At 47.7% G+C, this 17,236-nt stretch overlaps 1 protein-coding gene across 1 annotated transcript in view; it reads left to right on the plus strand.

Moving 5' to 3' along the window:
• Positions 1-17,236, plus strand: part of adcy1a (adenylate cyclase 1a) — a 124,050-nt gene that overhangs the window by 96,828 nt on the left and 9,986 nt on the right. Inside the window, exons 9-16 of the mRNA XM_064932985.1 lie at positions 1,374-1,565; positions 11,050-11,147; positions 12,883-12,967; positions 13,603-13,692; positions 13,882-14,165; positions 14,307-14,433; positions 14,797-14,913; positions 16,464-16,610. Coding sequence (XP_064789057.1) covers positions 1,374-1,565; positions 11,050-11,147; positions 12,883-12,967; positions 13,603-13,692; positions 13,882-14,165; positions 14,307-14,433; positions 14,797-14,913; positions 16,464-16,610 — 1,140 coding nt within the window. The remainder of the gene's footprint in view (positions 1-1,373; positions 1,566-11,049; positions 11,148-12,882; positions 12,968-13,602; positions 13,693-13,881; positions 14,166-14,306; positions 14,434-14,796; positions 14,914-16,463; positions 16,611-17,236) is intronic.

Raw genomic sequence — 17,236 nt, forward strand, 5'->3', positions numbered from 1 at the left:
GCTGTTTTGGTGCTAGCTGTGTTGGTGTTGTGTTAGCTGTGTTGGTGTTGTGTTAGCTGTGTTGGTGCTGTGTTAGCTGTGTTGGTGTTGTGTTAGCTGTGTTGGTGTTGCGCTAGCTGTGTTGGTGCTGCGTTAACTGTGTTGGTGTTGCGTTAGCTGTGTTGGTGCTGTGTTAGATGTGTTGGTGTTGTCTTAGTTGTGTTGGAGCTGTGTTAGCTGTGTTGGTGTTGTGTTAGATGTGTTGGTGTTGTGTTAGTTGTGTTGGAGCTGTGTTAGCTGTGTTGGTGTTGTGTTAGATGTGTTGGTGTTGTGTTAGCTGTGTTGTTGGCTAGCTCCTCTGAACAACAGTGTCCCGATGAGAGAGCACAATTTCTATACCAGGTGATATTGCGCATCATTAGCTCATTGTTATAGGTGTTAATAAATGTCACGAGAAAACAGCTTAAATAAATGCAAATGTGGCTAATTTGTTGTTATTCTGGCTGCACTGTTTGGCGTAAGAACATTGCCAGCCAATAGTATGGCAATAGAACATTTAGAACGAACAACTTAATGACTCTGGCAACCGAACCGATAGAACGAATGACCAGTCAGCTTGGGTAGCAACCCTAGAGTTGTGTCGGGACTATATCTTGTGGAAGGATGAAATAGTATGAATAAATTAATCAAAATATATTTTTTCATTAAAATATTTTAATATGTTGTTAACCCGTTGTATAATAGTGATAATGAAGTGATAATGCCCTCGAAACCGATGTTTGGAGGATGTATTAGCATGGTTTTCCGTTTGATACACCCACAGTCTCACCATTTGATACACTAACAAGGGCATTACCAATTGAAGGGAACGTTATTCTTACCAATACAGTTGTTATACACTCAGTGGCCAGTTTATTAGTGGCTCCACTGGGCACGCAATCACAGACACTGGACAATTGAGGAGTGGAAAAACACTGCCTGGTCCGACGAATCCTGGTTCCTGTTGCGTTATTCTGATGGCAGAGTTAGAATCCATGGTCCCATCCTGTCTGGTGTCAATTGTGTGGGGAATTTTTTCCTTCAAGATGTTCTGGGGGCAAAGGGGGGTCCGACCCGGTACTATATGGGTCTACCTAATAAACTGTCCGCTGAGTGTATGTTTCCTATATGTTTCCTGTATGCCATGATTCATTATTTATTCCAATAACTGTTTGCGACTAAACTATATAAGCTGTAGGACCTACAGTATAAGAACTCATTAAACCTTGGAATTAACATTTGTATAAAGGTGGAACGGCCACTTCCAGGTTCTCCTGTGGATGGGGTTCAAGTCCTTGTGACTCTGATGCTGTCCTAATATTAGCACATTGTCCTCTGTCCCGTGTCCCTGACAGAGGCGTGCGTTGCGGACGGCATCGGAGAAGGTGCGTAGCCGGACGTCGTTCTCGGGCTCCGTGCAGCACCCGCCTGGTACACGGGTTAACCGCTACATTGGCCGGCTAATCGAGGCTCGTCAGACAGACTCACAGACCACCGACCTCAACTTCATCACACTCACCTACAGGAACACAGACAGGGAGCGCAGGGTATGTAGAGTACACACACACACACACACACACACACACACACACACACACACACACTGTAAAAATCTGCCTTCTCACTGTCTTTCTTTCTCAGTGTGTGGGTGGCAAAGAAGGGGCATGCTTCGTGACTCCCTTCATCTTCTCTCTCTTTCGCTCTCTCACTCTTTCTCTCTCTCGCCCCTCTCTCTCAATCTCTCTTTCTCTCTCTCTTTTTTCTTCTCTCTCTCTCTCTCTCTCTCTCCCTCTCTCTCTCTCTCTCTCTCTCTCTCTCTCTCTCTCTCTCTTTCTCTCTTTCTCTCTCCTCTCTCTTACTCTTTATTTTTCTCTCTCCCTTCCCCTCTCCTCTCTCTCTCCCACGCCTGTCATCTTTGGTTGTGGGGTTTAAAGTGATCCACCCACACTCTCAGGAGGGGGTACTGCTAATGATTTGGGAGCCTCTGAGCCACATGCGCCTGCCGGATGACTATCTCCTTCGTGTGAGTGGGAGTCTGACACAAAGACCCAGAGAACAGAAGAACTGTGATTGTGTGTATATGTACGTGTGGGTGTATGTGTGTATGTTTGTGTGTGTGCCAGCGTGAGTGTGTTGCGTGTGTGCCTGTGTGAGTGCGTTGCCTGTGTGAGTGCGTTGCGTGTGTGCCTGCGTGAGTGCGTTGCGTGTGTGCCTGTGTGAGTGCGTTGCGTGTGTGCGTGAGTGCGTTGCGTGTGTGAGTGCGTTGCGTGTGTGCCTGTGTGAGTGCGTTGCGTGTGTGCCTGTGTGAGTGCGTGTGCCTGTGTGAGTGCGTGTGTGCCTGTGTGAGTGTGTTGCGTGTGTGCCTGTGTGAGTGCGTGTGTGCCTGCGTGAGTGAGTTGCGTGTGTGCCTGTGTGAGTGCGTTGCGTGTGTGCCTGTGTGAGTGCGTTGAGTGTGTGCATGTGTGAGTGCGTCGCGTGTGTGCATGTGTGAGTGCATTGTGTGTGTGCCCGTGTGAGTGCGTTGCGTGTGTGCCTGTGTGAGTGCGTTGCGTGTGTGCCTGTGTGAGTGCGTGTGTGCCTGTGTGAGTGCATTGCGTGTCTGCCTGTGTGAGTGCGTTGCGTGTGTGCATGCGTGAGTGCGTTGCCGGTGTGCCTGTGTGAGTGCGTGTGTGCCTGTGTGAGTGCGTTGCGTGTGTGCCTGTGTGAGTGCGTTGCGTGTGTGACTGTGTGAGTGCGTGTGTCTGTGTGAGTGTGTTTGGTGTGTGCCTGTGTGAGTGTGTTTGGTGTGTGCCTGTGTGAGTGCGTGGCGTGTGTGCCTGTGTGAGTGCGTTGCGTGTGTGCCTGTGTGAGTGCGTGTGTGCCTGTGTGAGTGCGTTGCGTGTGTGCCTGTGTGAGTGCGTTGCGTGTGTGCCCGTGTGAGTGTGTTGCGTGTGTGGAAGTGTGAGTGCGTTTCGTGTGTGCCTGTGTGAGTGTGTTGCGTGTGTGCCTGTGTGAGAGCGTGTGTGCCTGTGTGAGTGTGTTGCGTGTGTGCCCGTGTGAGTGCGTTGCGTGTGTGCCTGCGTGTGTGCCTGCGTGAGTGAGTTGCGTGTGTGCCTGTGTGAGTGCGTTGCGTGTGTGCCTGTGTGAGTGCGTTGCGTGTGTGCCTGTGTGAGTGCGTTGCGTGTGTGCCTGTGTGAGTGCGTTGCGTGTGTGCCTGTGTGAGTGTGTTGCGTGTGTGCCTGTGTGAGTGCGTTGCGTGTGTGCCCGTGTGAGAGCGTGTGTGCCTGTGTGAGTGTGTTGCGTGTGTGCCCGTGTGAGTGCGTTTCGTGTGTTCCTGTGTGAGTGTGTTGCGTGTGTGCCTGTGTGAGTGCGTTGCCTGTGTGAGTGCGTTGCGTGTGTGCCCGTGTGAGTGTGTTGCGTGTGTGCCTGTGTGAGTGCGTTTCGTGTGTTCCTGTGTGAGTGTGTTGCGTGTGTGCCTGTGTGAGTGCGTTTCGTGTGTGCCTGTGTGAGTGTGTTGCATGTGTGCCTGTGTGAGAGCGTGTGTGCCTGTGTGAGTGTGTTGCGTGTGTGCCCGTGTGAGTGCGTTGCGTGTGTGCCTGCGTGTGTGCCTGCGTGAGTGAGTTGCGTGTGTGCCTGTGTGAGTGCGTTGTGTGTGTGCCTGTGTGAGTGCATTGCGTGTGCCTGTGTGAGTGCGTGTGTGCCTGCGTGAGTGCGTTGCGTGTGTGCCTGCGTGAGTGCGTGTGTGCCTGTGTGAGTGCGTTGCGTGTGTGCCTGTGTGAGTGCGTTGCGTGTGTGCCTGTGTGAGTGCGTTGCGTGTGTGCCTGTGTGAGTGCGTTGCGTGTGTGCCTGTGTGAGTGCGTTGCGTGTGTGCCTGTGTGAGTGCGTTGCGTGTGTGCCTGTGTGAGTGTGTTGCGTGTGTGCTTGTGTGAGTATGTTGTGTGTGTGCCCGTGTGAGTGCGTTGCGTGTGTGCCTGTGTGTGTTCCTGTGTGAGTGAGTTGCGTGTGTGCCTGTGTGAGTGCGTTGCGTGTGTGCCTGTGTGAGTGTGTGTGTGCCTGCGTGAGTGCGTTGCGTGAGTGCGTGTGTGCCTGTATGAGTGAGTTGCGTGTGTGCCTGTGTGAGTGCGTTGCGTGTGTGCCTGTGTGAGTGTGTGTGTGCCTGTATGAGTGCTTTGCGTGTGTGCCCGTGTGAGTGCGTTGCGTGTGTGCCTGTGTGAGTGCGTGTGTGCCTGTGTGAGTGCGTTGCGTGTGTGGCCGTGTGAGTGCGTGTGTGCCTGTGTGAGTGCGTGTGTGCCTGTGTGAGTGTGTTGCGTGTGTGCCTGTGTGAGTGCGTGTGTGCCTGCGTGAGTGAGTTGCGTGTGTGCCTGTGTGAGTGCGTTGCGTGTGTGCCTGTGTGAGTGCGTTGCGTGTGTGCCTGTGTGAGTGCGTTGCGTGTGTGCATGTGTGAGTGCATTGTGTGTGTGCCCGTGTGAGTGCGTTGCGTGTGTGCCTGTGTGAGTGCGTTGCGTGTGTGCCTGTGTGAGTGCGTGTGTGCCTGTGTGAGTGCGTTGCGTGTCTGCCTGTGTGAGTGCGTTGCGTGTGTGCATGCGTGAATGCGTTGCATGTGTGCCTGTGTGAGTGCGTGTGTGCCTGTGTGAGTGCGTTGTGTGTGTGCCTGTGTGAGTGCGTTGCGTGTGTGACTGTGTGAGTGCGTGTGTCTGTGTGAGTGTGTTTGGTGTGTGCCTGTGTGAGTGTGTTTGGTGTGTGCCTGTGTGAGTGCGTGGCGTGTGTGCCTGTGTGAGTGCGTTGCGTGTGTGCCTGTGTGAGTGCGTGTGTGCCTGTGTGAGTGCGTTGCGTGTGTGCCTGTGTGAGTGTGTTGCGTGTGTGCCCGTGTGAGTGCGTTGCGTGTGTGCCTTCGTGTGTGCCTGCGTGAGTGAGTTGCGTGTGTGCCTGTGTGAGTGCGTTGCGTGTGTGCCTGTGTGAGTGCGTTGCGTGTGTGCCTGTGTGAGTGCGTTGCGTGTGTGCCTGTGTGAGTGTGTTGCGTGTGTGCCTGTGTGAGTGTGTTGCGTGTGCGCCTGTGTGAGTGCGTTGCGTGTGTGCCCGTGTGAGAGCGTGTGTGCCTGTGTGAGTGTGTTGCGTGTGTGCCCGTGTGAGTGCGATGGGTGTGTGCCCGTGTGTGTGCCTGCGTGAGTGAGTTGCGTGTGTGCCTGTGTGAGTGCGTTGCGTGTGTGCCTGTGTGAGTGCATTGCGTGTGTGCCTGTGTGAGTGCGTGTGTGCCTGCGTGAGTGCGTTGCGTGTGTGCCTGCGTGAGTGCGTGTGTTCCTGCGTGAGTGCGTTGCGTGTGTGCCTGTGTGAGTGCGTTGCGTGTGTGCCCGTGTGAGTGCGTTGCGTGTGTGCCTGTGTGAGTGCGTTGCGTGTGTGCCTGTGTGAGTGCGTTGCGTGTGTGCCTGTGTGAGTGCGTTGCGTGTGTGCCCGTGTGAGTGAGTTGCGTGTGTGCCCGTGTGAGTGAGTTGCGTGTGTGCCTGTGTGAGTGCGTTGCGTGTGTGCCTGTGTGAGTGCGTTGCGTGTGTGCCTGCGTGAGTGCGTTGTGTGTGTGCCTTCGTGAGTGCGTGTGTGCCTGTATGAGTGAGTTGCGTGTGTGCCTGTGTGAGAGCGTTGCGTGTGTGCCTGTGTGAGTGCGTTGCCTGTGTGAGTGCGATGCGTGTGTGCCCGTGTGAGTGAGTTGCGTGTGTGCCCGTGTGAGTGAGTTGCGTGTGTGCCCGTGTGAGTGCGTTGCGTGTGTGCCTGTGTGAGTGCGTTGCGTGTGTGCCTGTGTGAGTGCGTTGCGTGTGTGCCTGCGTGAGTGCGTTGCGTGTGTGCCTGCGTGAGTGCGTGTGTGACTGTATGAGTGAGTTGCGTGTGTGCCTGTGTGAGTGCGTTGCGTGTGTGCCTGTGTGAGTGCGTTGCCTGTGTGAGTGCGTTGCGTGTGTGCCCGTGTGAGTGTGTTGCGTGTGTGCCTGTGTGAGTGCGTTTCGTGTGTGCCTGTGTGAGTGTGTTGCGTGTGTGCCTGTGTGAGTGCGTTTTGTGTGTGCCTGTGTGAGTGTGTTGCGTGTGTGCCTGTGTGAGTGCGTTTCGTGTGTGCCTGTGTGAGTGTGTTGCATGTGTGCCTGTGTGAGAGCGTGTGTGCCTGTGTGAGTGTGTTGCGTGTGTGCCTGTGTGAGTGCGTTGCGTGTGTGCCTGCGTGTGTGCCTGCGTGAGTGAGTTGCGTGTGTGCCTGTGTGAGTGCGTTGCGTGTGTGCCTGTGTGAGTGCGTTGCGTGTGCCTGTGTGAGTGCGTGTGTGCCTGCGTGAGTGCGTTGCGTGTGTGCCTGCGTGAGTGCGTGTGTGCCCGTATGAGTGCGTTGCATGTGTGCCTGTGTGTGCCTGCGTGAGTGCGTTGCGTGTGTGCCTGTGTGAGTGCGTGTGTGCAGGGTTGGGTAGGTTACTTTCTAAATGTAACTTTTTGATTACTTTCCCATTAACAGGCATTAGAAGAAGACAAAGATAATCTATGAAAAGCATTTGTTCTGTCACCATAGTGGGTTCTGACTTGGGGTCATACTCGCTCAGGTGGAAGAAATTTAAACTTGCATCTTTTTTTCAATGCTGAATTGATAGTCATTGAGAAAACAGAAAGGTGTTGTAATGTATTTTTTCACAAATATCCTTTCTAAATGTGATCCAAGAGGTCATCTAGTTTTTCAAAAGTATCTAATCTGATTACAATTTTTTTGACGGTACACACTAAAAACAAATGGTTCTATATGTTGCCAAATAAGGGTTCTTTGGCTTGTAACCATAGCAGAACCCTTTTTGGTGCTATATGGAACCCTTTCTTGAAGGTTCTATAAACAACCATGCTCATAAGCTTCTAAATGGACCCTGTATGGTGCTATACAGAACCTTAAGGTAAAGAACCATTAAAAAACTGTTCCGATATCATTACAACCCTTTTGGGGGCTACAGTGCCTTCAGAAAGTATTCACGCCCCTTGACTTTTTCCACATTTTGTTGTGTTACAAAGTCGGATTAAAATGGATTTAATTGTAATTTTTGGTCAATGTACACTAAATACTCTGTAATGTCAAAGTGGAAGAAATTTTCCAAAAATGTTTCACATTTATGTAAAATGAAACACTTTCTGGGTAAGGTTGTTGTTCATTGCTAGACAGCCATTTTCAAGTCTTGCCCTAGATTTTCAAGACGATTTAAGTCAAAACTGTTACTGGGCCACTCAGGAACATTCAATGTCATCTTGGTAAATCATTGGTTTGAAACTACAGAACAGTACAAAACAAGGGAACACACATGATTAATGTTCTGAAAAATAATATAAACAGTGGTTATAGAGGGTGCAACCAGTCAGGACCTTCAGAGGTCAAGACAGCGAGTGACTGAGTGAGTGACTGAGTGAGTGACTGAGTGAGTGAGTGAGTGACTGAGTGAGTGACTGAGTGAGTGACTGAGTGAGTGACTGAGTGAGTGACTGAGTGAGTGACTGACTGAGTGACTGACTGAGTGACTGAGTGACTGAGTGACTGAGTGACTGAGATTTTAGCACCGTTTCCGCTGATCTGAGACAATGAAGATTACTTAATAAACATATACATTTTATTCACCCTGCATTATAATATATAATTGTATAAAATATATAATTGTATAAAAGCTTCTTAGATAGGAATTTAGAATCCTCTAATTGACTTAGATCTACTACTGTACAAGGACATTTTATGGATCTGCCAGTATTTACATTTAGAGATTCCGGTAAAGAAATGTGTATGTAGAGGGGTAACATTCTTCCCCAGTCTCTTACCATTTTGTCCAGTTGTATGATAAGCCTACCAGTTGGTGTGACTGTAATGGTAATTCTCTTGAGAGGAGTTTTGCTCTTCACTTTCACAATATTAAACACTTTCAAATGCATTCAGGAAGGAAATCTCTTTAGCCGACATGTTGCGGTTCATCTGATGAAGAATTGACTCGATCTATAAGCCCAGGACGACAGTAAAACGGGCAATAAGATACACTGCAAGAAAGGGAACACAGGACCCTGTCTTTCAAAGATAATTCGTAAAATTCCAAATAACTTCACAGATCTTCATTGTAAAGGGTTTAAACACTGTTTCCCATGCTTGTTCAATGAACCATAAACAATTAATGAACATGCACCTGTGGAACGGTCATTAAGACTCTAACAGCTTACAGAGGGTAGGCAATTAAGGTCAGTTATAAAAACGTAGGACACTAAAGAGGCCTTTCTACTGACTCTGAAAAACACCAAAAGAAAGAAACCCAGGGTCCCTGCTCATCTGCGTGAACGTGCCTTAGGCATGCTGCAAGGAGGCATGAGGACTATTACAATGTCTGTAATGTGAGATGCCTAAGACAGAGCTACAGGGAGACAGGACGGACAGCTGATCATCCTCGCAGTGGCAGACCACGTGTAACAACACCTGCGCAGGATCGGTGCATCCGAACATCACACCTGCGGGACAGGTACAGAATGGCAACAACAACTGTCCGAGTTACACCAGGAACGCACAATCCCTCCATCAGTGCTCAGACTGTCTGCAATAGGCTGAGAGAGGCTGGACTGAGGGTTTGTAGGCCTGTTGTAAGGCCCCCCTTTGTTCAGGGACACGTTATTCCATTTCTGTTAGTAACATCTCTGTGAAACTTGTTCAGTTTATGTCTCAGTTGTTGAATCTTGTTATGTTCATACAAATATTTACATATGTTAAGTTTGCTGAAAATAAACACAGTTGACAGTGAGAGGACATTTCTTTTTTTGCTGAGTTTATAGACCCGTAGAAAATGGTTGCAGGTCGGAGGGCCATCTAACAAGTGCAGATCGGAGGGCCATCAAGCGAAACAGACCAAGCACGGGTAAACGGTAGGTGTATCTGTGACTCTCTGAGGACTGGGTAGGGTAGGGGACCCACCCCCTCCACTTCTCCCTTCCCTTGGCGCGGGTTCTGGGCTGGGAGGGATGGTAGGGTGGCTTTGGCTCTCGCCGGAGCTCGGATCCCCGCGTCTCCACGTGGCCTGGGCTGCACCATCCAAAGTGTAATTAGTAACTTCACCTTGCTCGGATATTCAGTGTCTGTTTTTTATATATTTACCCATCTACTAATAGGTGCCCTTCTTTGCGAACGATTGGAAAACCTCCCTGGTCTTTATGGTTGAATCTGTGCTTGAAATTCACTGCTGAACTGAGTGACCTTACAGATAATCACATGTGTGGGGTACAGAAATGGGGTGGTCATTTAAAAATCATGTTAAACACTATTCTTGCACACAGTGAGTCCGTGCAACTTATGTGACTTGTTAAACATGATTTTACTCCTAAACTTATTTAGACTTGCCATAACAAGAGGGTTGAATACTTATTGACTCAACACGTCAGCTTTTCATTCATTGTTAGATTATAAACATTTCTAAAAACATATTTCTACTTAGACATTATGGTGTATTGTGTGTAGATCAGTGACACAGAATCTACATTTAATCCATTTTAAATTCAGGCTGTAATACAACAGAACGTGGAACAGGTAAAGTGGTGTGAATACTTTCTGAAGGCACTTCAGGGTTCTTTATAGAACCTTTATGGAGAATGGTTCTACAAAGAATATTTTTCAATTTCAAAGATTCTTTGTCGAACCATGCAGGGATTTTCTTCCAGTTTAATAGCCATATTTCACTAACTGGAATGACACTGTCACTCATGGTTGCACAAAAAGACATGTGAGCAAACCACACCCCAAATATTCTGATTAGACACAGCCCCTACATTTTAAATAATTTATCACTAAAGGAAATAACAATTTTTTGAATTGTAAAGAACCATTAAAGGGCTCGAAGGGTTCTTTCGGTCAGTGGTTCCACATAGACTGACTGTCCTTTGGCTACAGTGTTTACATAATTGTTACATTTGTTTAACTGCAACTCATATTTTGGCCCACCTCTCTCTCTCTCTCTCTCTCTCTCTCTCTCTCTCGCTCTCTTGTTCTTTCTCTTCCTCTCTCTCTCTGTAGATTGCCTGACATTATAAAAGATCAATCTCAACTCTGGAATTGATGAAAAACAGTTTCAGATGATTCTTTAATTAATTACATGTCAGTAATCACTACACTCTCTCTCTTCACCCCTTTCTCTCTCTTTCTCTCTCTCTCTCTCTCTTGCGCTCTCTCTCTCTTGCGCTCTCTCTCTCTCTTTCCCTCTCTTTCTCTCTCTCTCTCTCTGACCCTCTCTCTCTCTTCACCCCTTTCTCTCTCTCTCTCTCTCTGACCCTCTCTCTCTCTTCACCCCTTTCTCTCTCTCTCTCTCTCCGACCCTCTCTCTCTCTCTCCGACCCTCTCTCTCTCTCTTCACCCCTTTCTCTCTCTCTCTCTCTCTCTCCGACCCTCTCTCTCTTCACCCCATTCTCTCTTTCTCTCCGACCCTCTCTCTCTCTTCACCCCTTTCTCTCTCTCTCTCTCTCTCTCTCTTCACCCCTTTCTCTCTCTCTCTCTCTGACCCTCTCTCTCTCTTCACCCCTTTCTCTCTCTCTCTCTCTCTCCGACCCTCTCTCTCTCTCCGACCCTCTCTCTCTCTCTTCACCCCTTTCTCTCTCTCTCTCTCTCCGACCCTCTCTCTCTTCACCCCATTCTCTCTTTCTCTCCGACCCTCTCTCTCTCTCTTCACCCCTTTCACTCTCTCTCTCTTTCTCTCTCTCTCTCTCCGACCCTCTCCCTCTCTCTCTTTCTCTCTCTCTCTCTCTCCGACCCTCTCTCTCTTCACCCCATTCTCTCTTTCTCTCCGACCCTCTCTCTCTCTCTTCACCCCTTTCTCTCTCTCTCTCTTTCTCTCTCTCTCTCTCCGACCCTCTCTCTCTCTCTTCACCCCTTTCTCTCTCTCTCTCTCTCTCCGACCCTCTCTCTCTTCACCCCATTCTCTCTTTCTCTCCGACCCTCTCTCTCTCTTCACCCCTTTCTCTCTCTCTCTCTTTCTCTCTCTCTCTCCGACCCTCTCTCTCTCTCTCTTTCTCTCTCTCTCTCTCTCCGACCCTCTCTCTCTCCAGTATAACCAGGAGTATGATGGTAATTTCATCAGTGCAGTGATTGTCTCTCTGGTCCTCGCTTCTCTCTTTGGCCTTATCTATCTTCTGATGATACCACAGTACGTACGTACACACACGCTCGCACACACGCACGCACGCACGTAGGCACACACACACACACACACACACACACACACACACACACACACACACACACACACACACACACACACACACACACACACACACACACACACACACACACACACACACACACACACACACACACACACACACACCAGATCCAAAGCAGTATTGGATGTTTATCCAGGTCCCCAAGACGTTAGGAGATGCCTTCAACACCATCCACTAGGGGCAACGGTGAGCACTATTACCATCAAGTAGGCTCTATTGTTGCAATGTATACCAAAACGTTGGTGCTTTGCATTGTAACGTTATTCTACTAGCAACTCTACTTGAATTATTTTTAAGTGACAATAATATGAACAATTATTCAATTATTCTGAGTTGTGCACTCATAACTTAGCTATGACAGCAATATACACTGAGTGTGCAAAACATTAAGCACTTCCCATGCTCTTTCCATGACATAGATGACCAGGTGAAACCAGGTGAAAGCTATAATCGCTTATAGCTGTCACTTGTTAAATGCCATTCAATCAGTGTAGATGAAGGGAAGGAGACAGGTTAAAGAAAAGTTTTTAAGCCTTGAGACAGTTGAGACATGGATTGTGTATGTGTGCCATTCAGAGGGTGAATGGGCAAGACAAAAGATTGAAGTTCATTTGAATGGAGAATGGTAATATGTGCCATGCGCACCAGTTTGTGTCAAGAACTGCAACGCTGCTGGGTTTGTCACGCTCAACTGTTTCCCGTGTGTATCAACAATGGTCCACCACCTAAAGGACATCCAGCCAACTTGACACAACTGTAAGATGTAACATCTTTTTGTGTTGTTGAATGTTTTTTTTCTTCATTTAGAAAATAAGTTGATTATAGAATAGAACGTATTCTATTTGTTTTTTGTTGTTGTTCTACCAGTTATCAACACATTATTACAATGTTCTATGTAAAAAAAGTGGAATTCCATTAGTTATTCTGTGACTTCAGCTAATACGCTTAATTTTTTTGCCGTGGTATCGTTCTGGTATTAAATATAGTTTTGGTGTCAAGTATGGTGATAGTAAACCTGGTACTGGTATCGAAGTCAACATGTTGGTATCGTGACAACACTAGTAGGCTCACGGCCTGCTAGAACTCTGGCTCTGAGGGTTCAGTCCCAGTGGCACGCTGGGCTTTTAACCCTATCAAAACCTTAACCAATCAAAACCTTATCTCAACTTAACCAATCAGAATGAATGACTCAATTTAACTGTTAAAACTCAACGTTTCTCCCCCTCCCTGGACAAATGTTGAATACTGAAGCCAGACCTTGATATCTTGTTGAACACACACATAAACACACACACAAACATAAACACACACACACACGAACACACACACAAAGAGACATCTCGAAAGAAACAAGACATTAGAGAAGTTGATAAGTCACTACGTACTTATCTCTCTCTCTCTCTCTCTCTCTCTCTCTCTCTCTCTCTCTCTCTATATCTATATATCTCTCTCTATATATCTCTCTCTATATATCTCTCTCTCTCTATATACATATCTATATATCTCTCTCTATATATCTCTCTCTATATATATCTCTCTCTCTCCCTCTCTATATATCTATCTCTCTCTCCCTCTCTATCTCTCTCTCTCTCTCTCTCGCTCTTTCTATCTCTCTCTCCCTCTCTCTCTCTCTCTCTCTCGCTCTCTCTTTCTCTCTAGGGGACTGTTGGTGCTGCTGTTGCTGGTGATGTGTTTGTGCTTCCATGTGGTCTGTGTGATGTATCTTTACATCACAAGTGTTCAGGTAGGGAAGTCTGCCTACCTAGTGCTAGTCTACCGATTTGGGAACCCTTTAGTTGACATCCAGCATCATAACACGTTATGACATGGTCATAACCATGTCATAATATGTCAGAACAGCTGACATAACGTGTCATACATAACCTGCTATAATATGGTCATGCTACTGTAGTGACGTATATATTCAGACCATTATTTTATGGCTTGTTATGACATCTTTATAAGAGTGTCAAAACCCACAATACCTACCACATAAGGAAAAACATTCCATTACAGTTATGTCAGCTGTTATGACATATTATGACATGGTTATGACTGTATCATAACGTGTTATGATGCTGGGTGTCAAGTAAAGTGTTACCAACAAAGCACAGGGTCATACCTATAGGCCCTGCTTTAAAGTAGCGCACTAAATAGGGAATAGTCTCCCTCTCCTCCTCTATAGTAGTGTGGTGTCTGTGGACTGGACTTACTGCCCGTCCCCCTCCAGTAATTCTACTCCTCTCACAGAGAGACTCATTCTCTTTTCAGACTCTGTTCTCTTTTCCACTCCCCAGTAATGACAAGATGCATAAAAGTATCATTTAGATAAACTGGTTCTTCAACTCTTCGTTCTCCATCTCCCTCTCCTCGGTTTAGTGTTTTCCAGGGTGTCTCACCATTCAGATCCGAACAGCGCTCTGTGTGTTTCTAGTCCTGTTGACCTACTCTGTCACCCAAGCATGTGTGGTAAGTGTGTGTGTTTAGAAGTCATCATGTAGGTTTGAAATCTGGCCACTCTAAGGCATGCTTTAAAACGCAGGTTAGCTCCACTATTAGACTGACATACAAGAGCTCCTTTCCCCTCATAATCTCTCCCTCTCTTTTTAACCCGTCTCCTTCCCCTTTTACCCCTCACCCTTTTCCTACCTCCTCCAGGTGAGCTGTTTACCCTGGGTCTGGATTATGGGAGGTAACTCTAGTAGCAGCTCCGTGGAGACTGTTTCCATGGACACGCCGAGCGAGCCAGGGCCAATGAACAGTACGGTAGCGGAGGGGGTGTGTCCGAACGTTTCCTACGCTCTCCTCTCCTGCGTGGCCGGAACTCTCACCGTCATCCCTTACCTCCGCGTCTCCTCGCTACCTAAGATACTCCTGCTCTTCCTTCTCTCGGTCCTTTACACCGTTGCCATGGAGACCAGCGGGTACCGCATCGCCGTGGGGTAAGGGGGCGGGGGCTCGGGTGAGGGGGTGAGAGGAGTGTGGTTCGATATGGGCAGGGTATGCTTTATCGGTAAGTTTGGTAAGCGTGTGTTTTAATGCTGTGTGTGTGTGTGTGTGTGTGTGTGTGTGTGTGTGTGTAGGGGAGGTTTGCTCCACCCTCGGCGGTATGATCCAATGCTGGGTCTCCTGTTGTTTACTGTAGCTCTGGCTCTACACTGTAGACAACTGGACCTCAAACTACGCCTAGACTTCCTGTGGGCCACTCAGGTGAGTGTTTGTGTGTGTATTTGCGTATATGTGTGTCTGTGAGTCATTAGTGTTTGTGAGTCATTACCCCCCTCTAGTGATGAGGAAAAGCTATTACAGCTGAAATAGACTACTTGTGAGCTCCAAGTGAAAACCAAGCCCCCTTTTTGGATATCGCTACAAACTGAAGGACTATCACTCTTTCATTCTGTCTGTATCTAGGTGTATTGGTTATTTGTTGGTTGAAACCCAAATGGCACCCTATCCCTATGTAGTGCACTACTTTTGACCAGAGCCATATAAGGAATAGGTTGCCACACATGTATTGCATCAGTGATAGTGATGTACGGCTACCTTGTTTTTGTTTCCATGTATTTTGTGCAGGCAGAGGAGGAGAGAGGCGACATGGAGAAGGTGAAGTTGGACAACAAGAGGATCCTGTTCAATCTCCTACCTGCACACGTTGCGCAGCACTTCCTCATGTCCAACCCCCGCAACATGGTGAGTCTCACCCCCGTCCCCCTTGCTCCACGTCCCCCTCTCTCCCTGTCCCCCCATCCCCCTGTCTCCTTGCATCTCGTCCCCCTATTCCCCCGTCCCCCTTATGCCTTGTCCCCCCGTTCCCCCGCACCTCATTCCCCAGTTCCCCCTGTGCTTCGTCCCCCTGTCCCTGCCATTCCCTGCTGGGTCATCTCCCGTTTGGGTAGTGGTGCATTTGAGTAGCTGGCTGGTGTGATCATGTCATTTTGAGGTCATGTTTGGGTCGAAGTGTGATCTGACCACATCATGACATGGTCATGTTTTGATGTTGCCTGAGAGCTTTTGAACAGTAAATGTTAAGAATTGCCTCTTTTACCTCCAAGGTTGTATGGTCATTGTGGTTTGGTTGCGGTTTGGTTGCACTTTGGTTGTGGTTTGGTTGTGGTTGTGGTTGATATTTGTTTGAGATTTGATTTTGGTTTGGTTGTGGTTGATGTTTGTGGTTTGGTTGCGGTTTGGTTGGGGTTTGGTTAAGGTGTGATGTGACAGGTTCTCCGTCGTTGTGTCTGCTGATTGATCAATATCCGTTCTAATGATGTCTGTTCCACTCCCAGGACCCTCCCACTCCCCCTCTCAGGAAGAGGAAGTGATTAAATCAAACATCCTGTAGACTTCCCAACCAGGACACGTATATTCCCGTCACTGACTTTTTTATAAACAGTGGAACCAGGAAGTGACCCTGGGACAGTTGTTACAGGGGTGGTAGAACAGGTTCTAGAGCAAGGGAGAGAGAGGATAGTTTTTACATAGGGTTAACAGTACAGGTCCTGCAGTGGCCTGTCATATTGGTACAGTGTGTTGATGGCCATAGGGATACCGGGAACAGAGGTCACCCTTAAACCCTGGAACGTTGTAGAATGGTTACATCTCTCGATCCCATGTATCCCTGTGTCCATCAATGCACTGTACCAATATGCCAGGGCGCTGTAGGACCTGTTCTGCCACCCCTGTAACAACTGTCCCAGGACCAGTGTAATAGCCCTATCTAGCTCTGGTTGCCTGTCTACCTCTATTCTAGGACATTACTGTTAACCCTCTGTAACAACTGTCTCAGGACCAGTGTAATAGCCCTATCTAGCTCTGGTTGCCTGTCTACCTCTATTCTAGGACATGTATTGTTAACCCTCTGTAACAACTGTCTCAGGACCTGCTCATATCTGTGTATTAGCCCTATCTGACTTTTAGTTCCTCGTATCTGTACTATGACATGTACTGTTAACCGTCTATAACTGTCTGAAGACCTGTTAATACCTGTGCAATAGCCCTATGTAAGTCTTGTTTCGTGTCTACCTATCTGCCTCCCTGTTTTAGAACCTGTACTGTTATAACCATGTAACAACTGTCCCAGGACCTGTGTATATAACGAGCCTATCTGATCTAAGATTGGTACTGTTAACTCTAAAATCCTGAAATTTTCCTTTAACCCTTTGTAAAAAACTGTTTCAGGACCTGTTAATACCTGTGTAATAGTCCTATCTAACTGCTAGGTTCCCTGTCTGAATCTGTGTTAGGACCTGTACTACCAGTCGTATAGTCAGGTGGGAGTGCTGTTTGCCTCCATCGCTAATTTCAATGACTTCTACATTGAGCTTGACGGCAACAACATGGGAGTGGAGTGTCTCCGGCTGCTCAACGAGATCATCGCAGACTTTGACGAGGTGAGGCATCCCAAATGGCACCCTATTCCCTATATAGTGCACTGTTTTTGTCCAGAGCCCAACATTTATTTATTTTATTTGCAAAAAAAAAAGATAATTGAAAAACGAACAGTGCAGATACTTCTGCGAACAGAGCCCAAATGGCACCCGATTCCCTATATAGTGCACCACTTTTGACCAGGGTCCTATGGCACCTTATTTATTTTATAGTCCTATGGACCCTGGTCAAAAGCAGTGCATAGGGAATAGGGTGCCAATTGGAACGTGGACCAACATATCCTCTACTTTCATGTTCTACTGTTCCATGTGTACTGACAGTGTTGACATTAGTTCCATGTGTACTGACAGTGTTGACATTAGCTCCATGTGTACTGACAGTGTTGACATTAGCTCCATGTGTACTGACAGTGTTGACATTAGTTCCATGTGTACTGACAGTGTTGACATTAGCTCCATGTGTAATGACAGTGTTGACATTAGTTCCATGTGTACTGACAGTGTTGACATTAGTTCCATGTGTACTGACAGTGTTGACATTAGTTCCATGTGTACTGACAGTGTTGACATTAGTTCCATGTGTACTGACAGTGTTGACATTAGTTCCATGTGTACTGACAGTGTTGACA

This window comes from Oncorhynchus masou, chromosome 24 (genome assembly GCF_036934945.1).
Source record: "Oncorhynchus masou masou isolate Uvic2021 chromosome 24, UVic_Omas_1.1, whole genome shotgun sequence".
In the NCBI taxonomy this organism is placed as follows: Eukaryota; Metazoa; Chordata; class Actinopteri; order Salmoniformes; family Salmonidae; genus Oncorhynchus; species Oncorhynchus masou.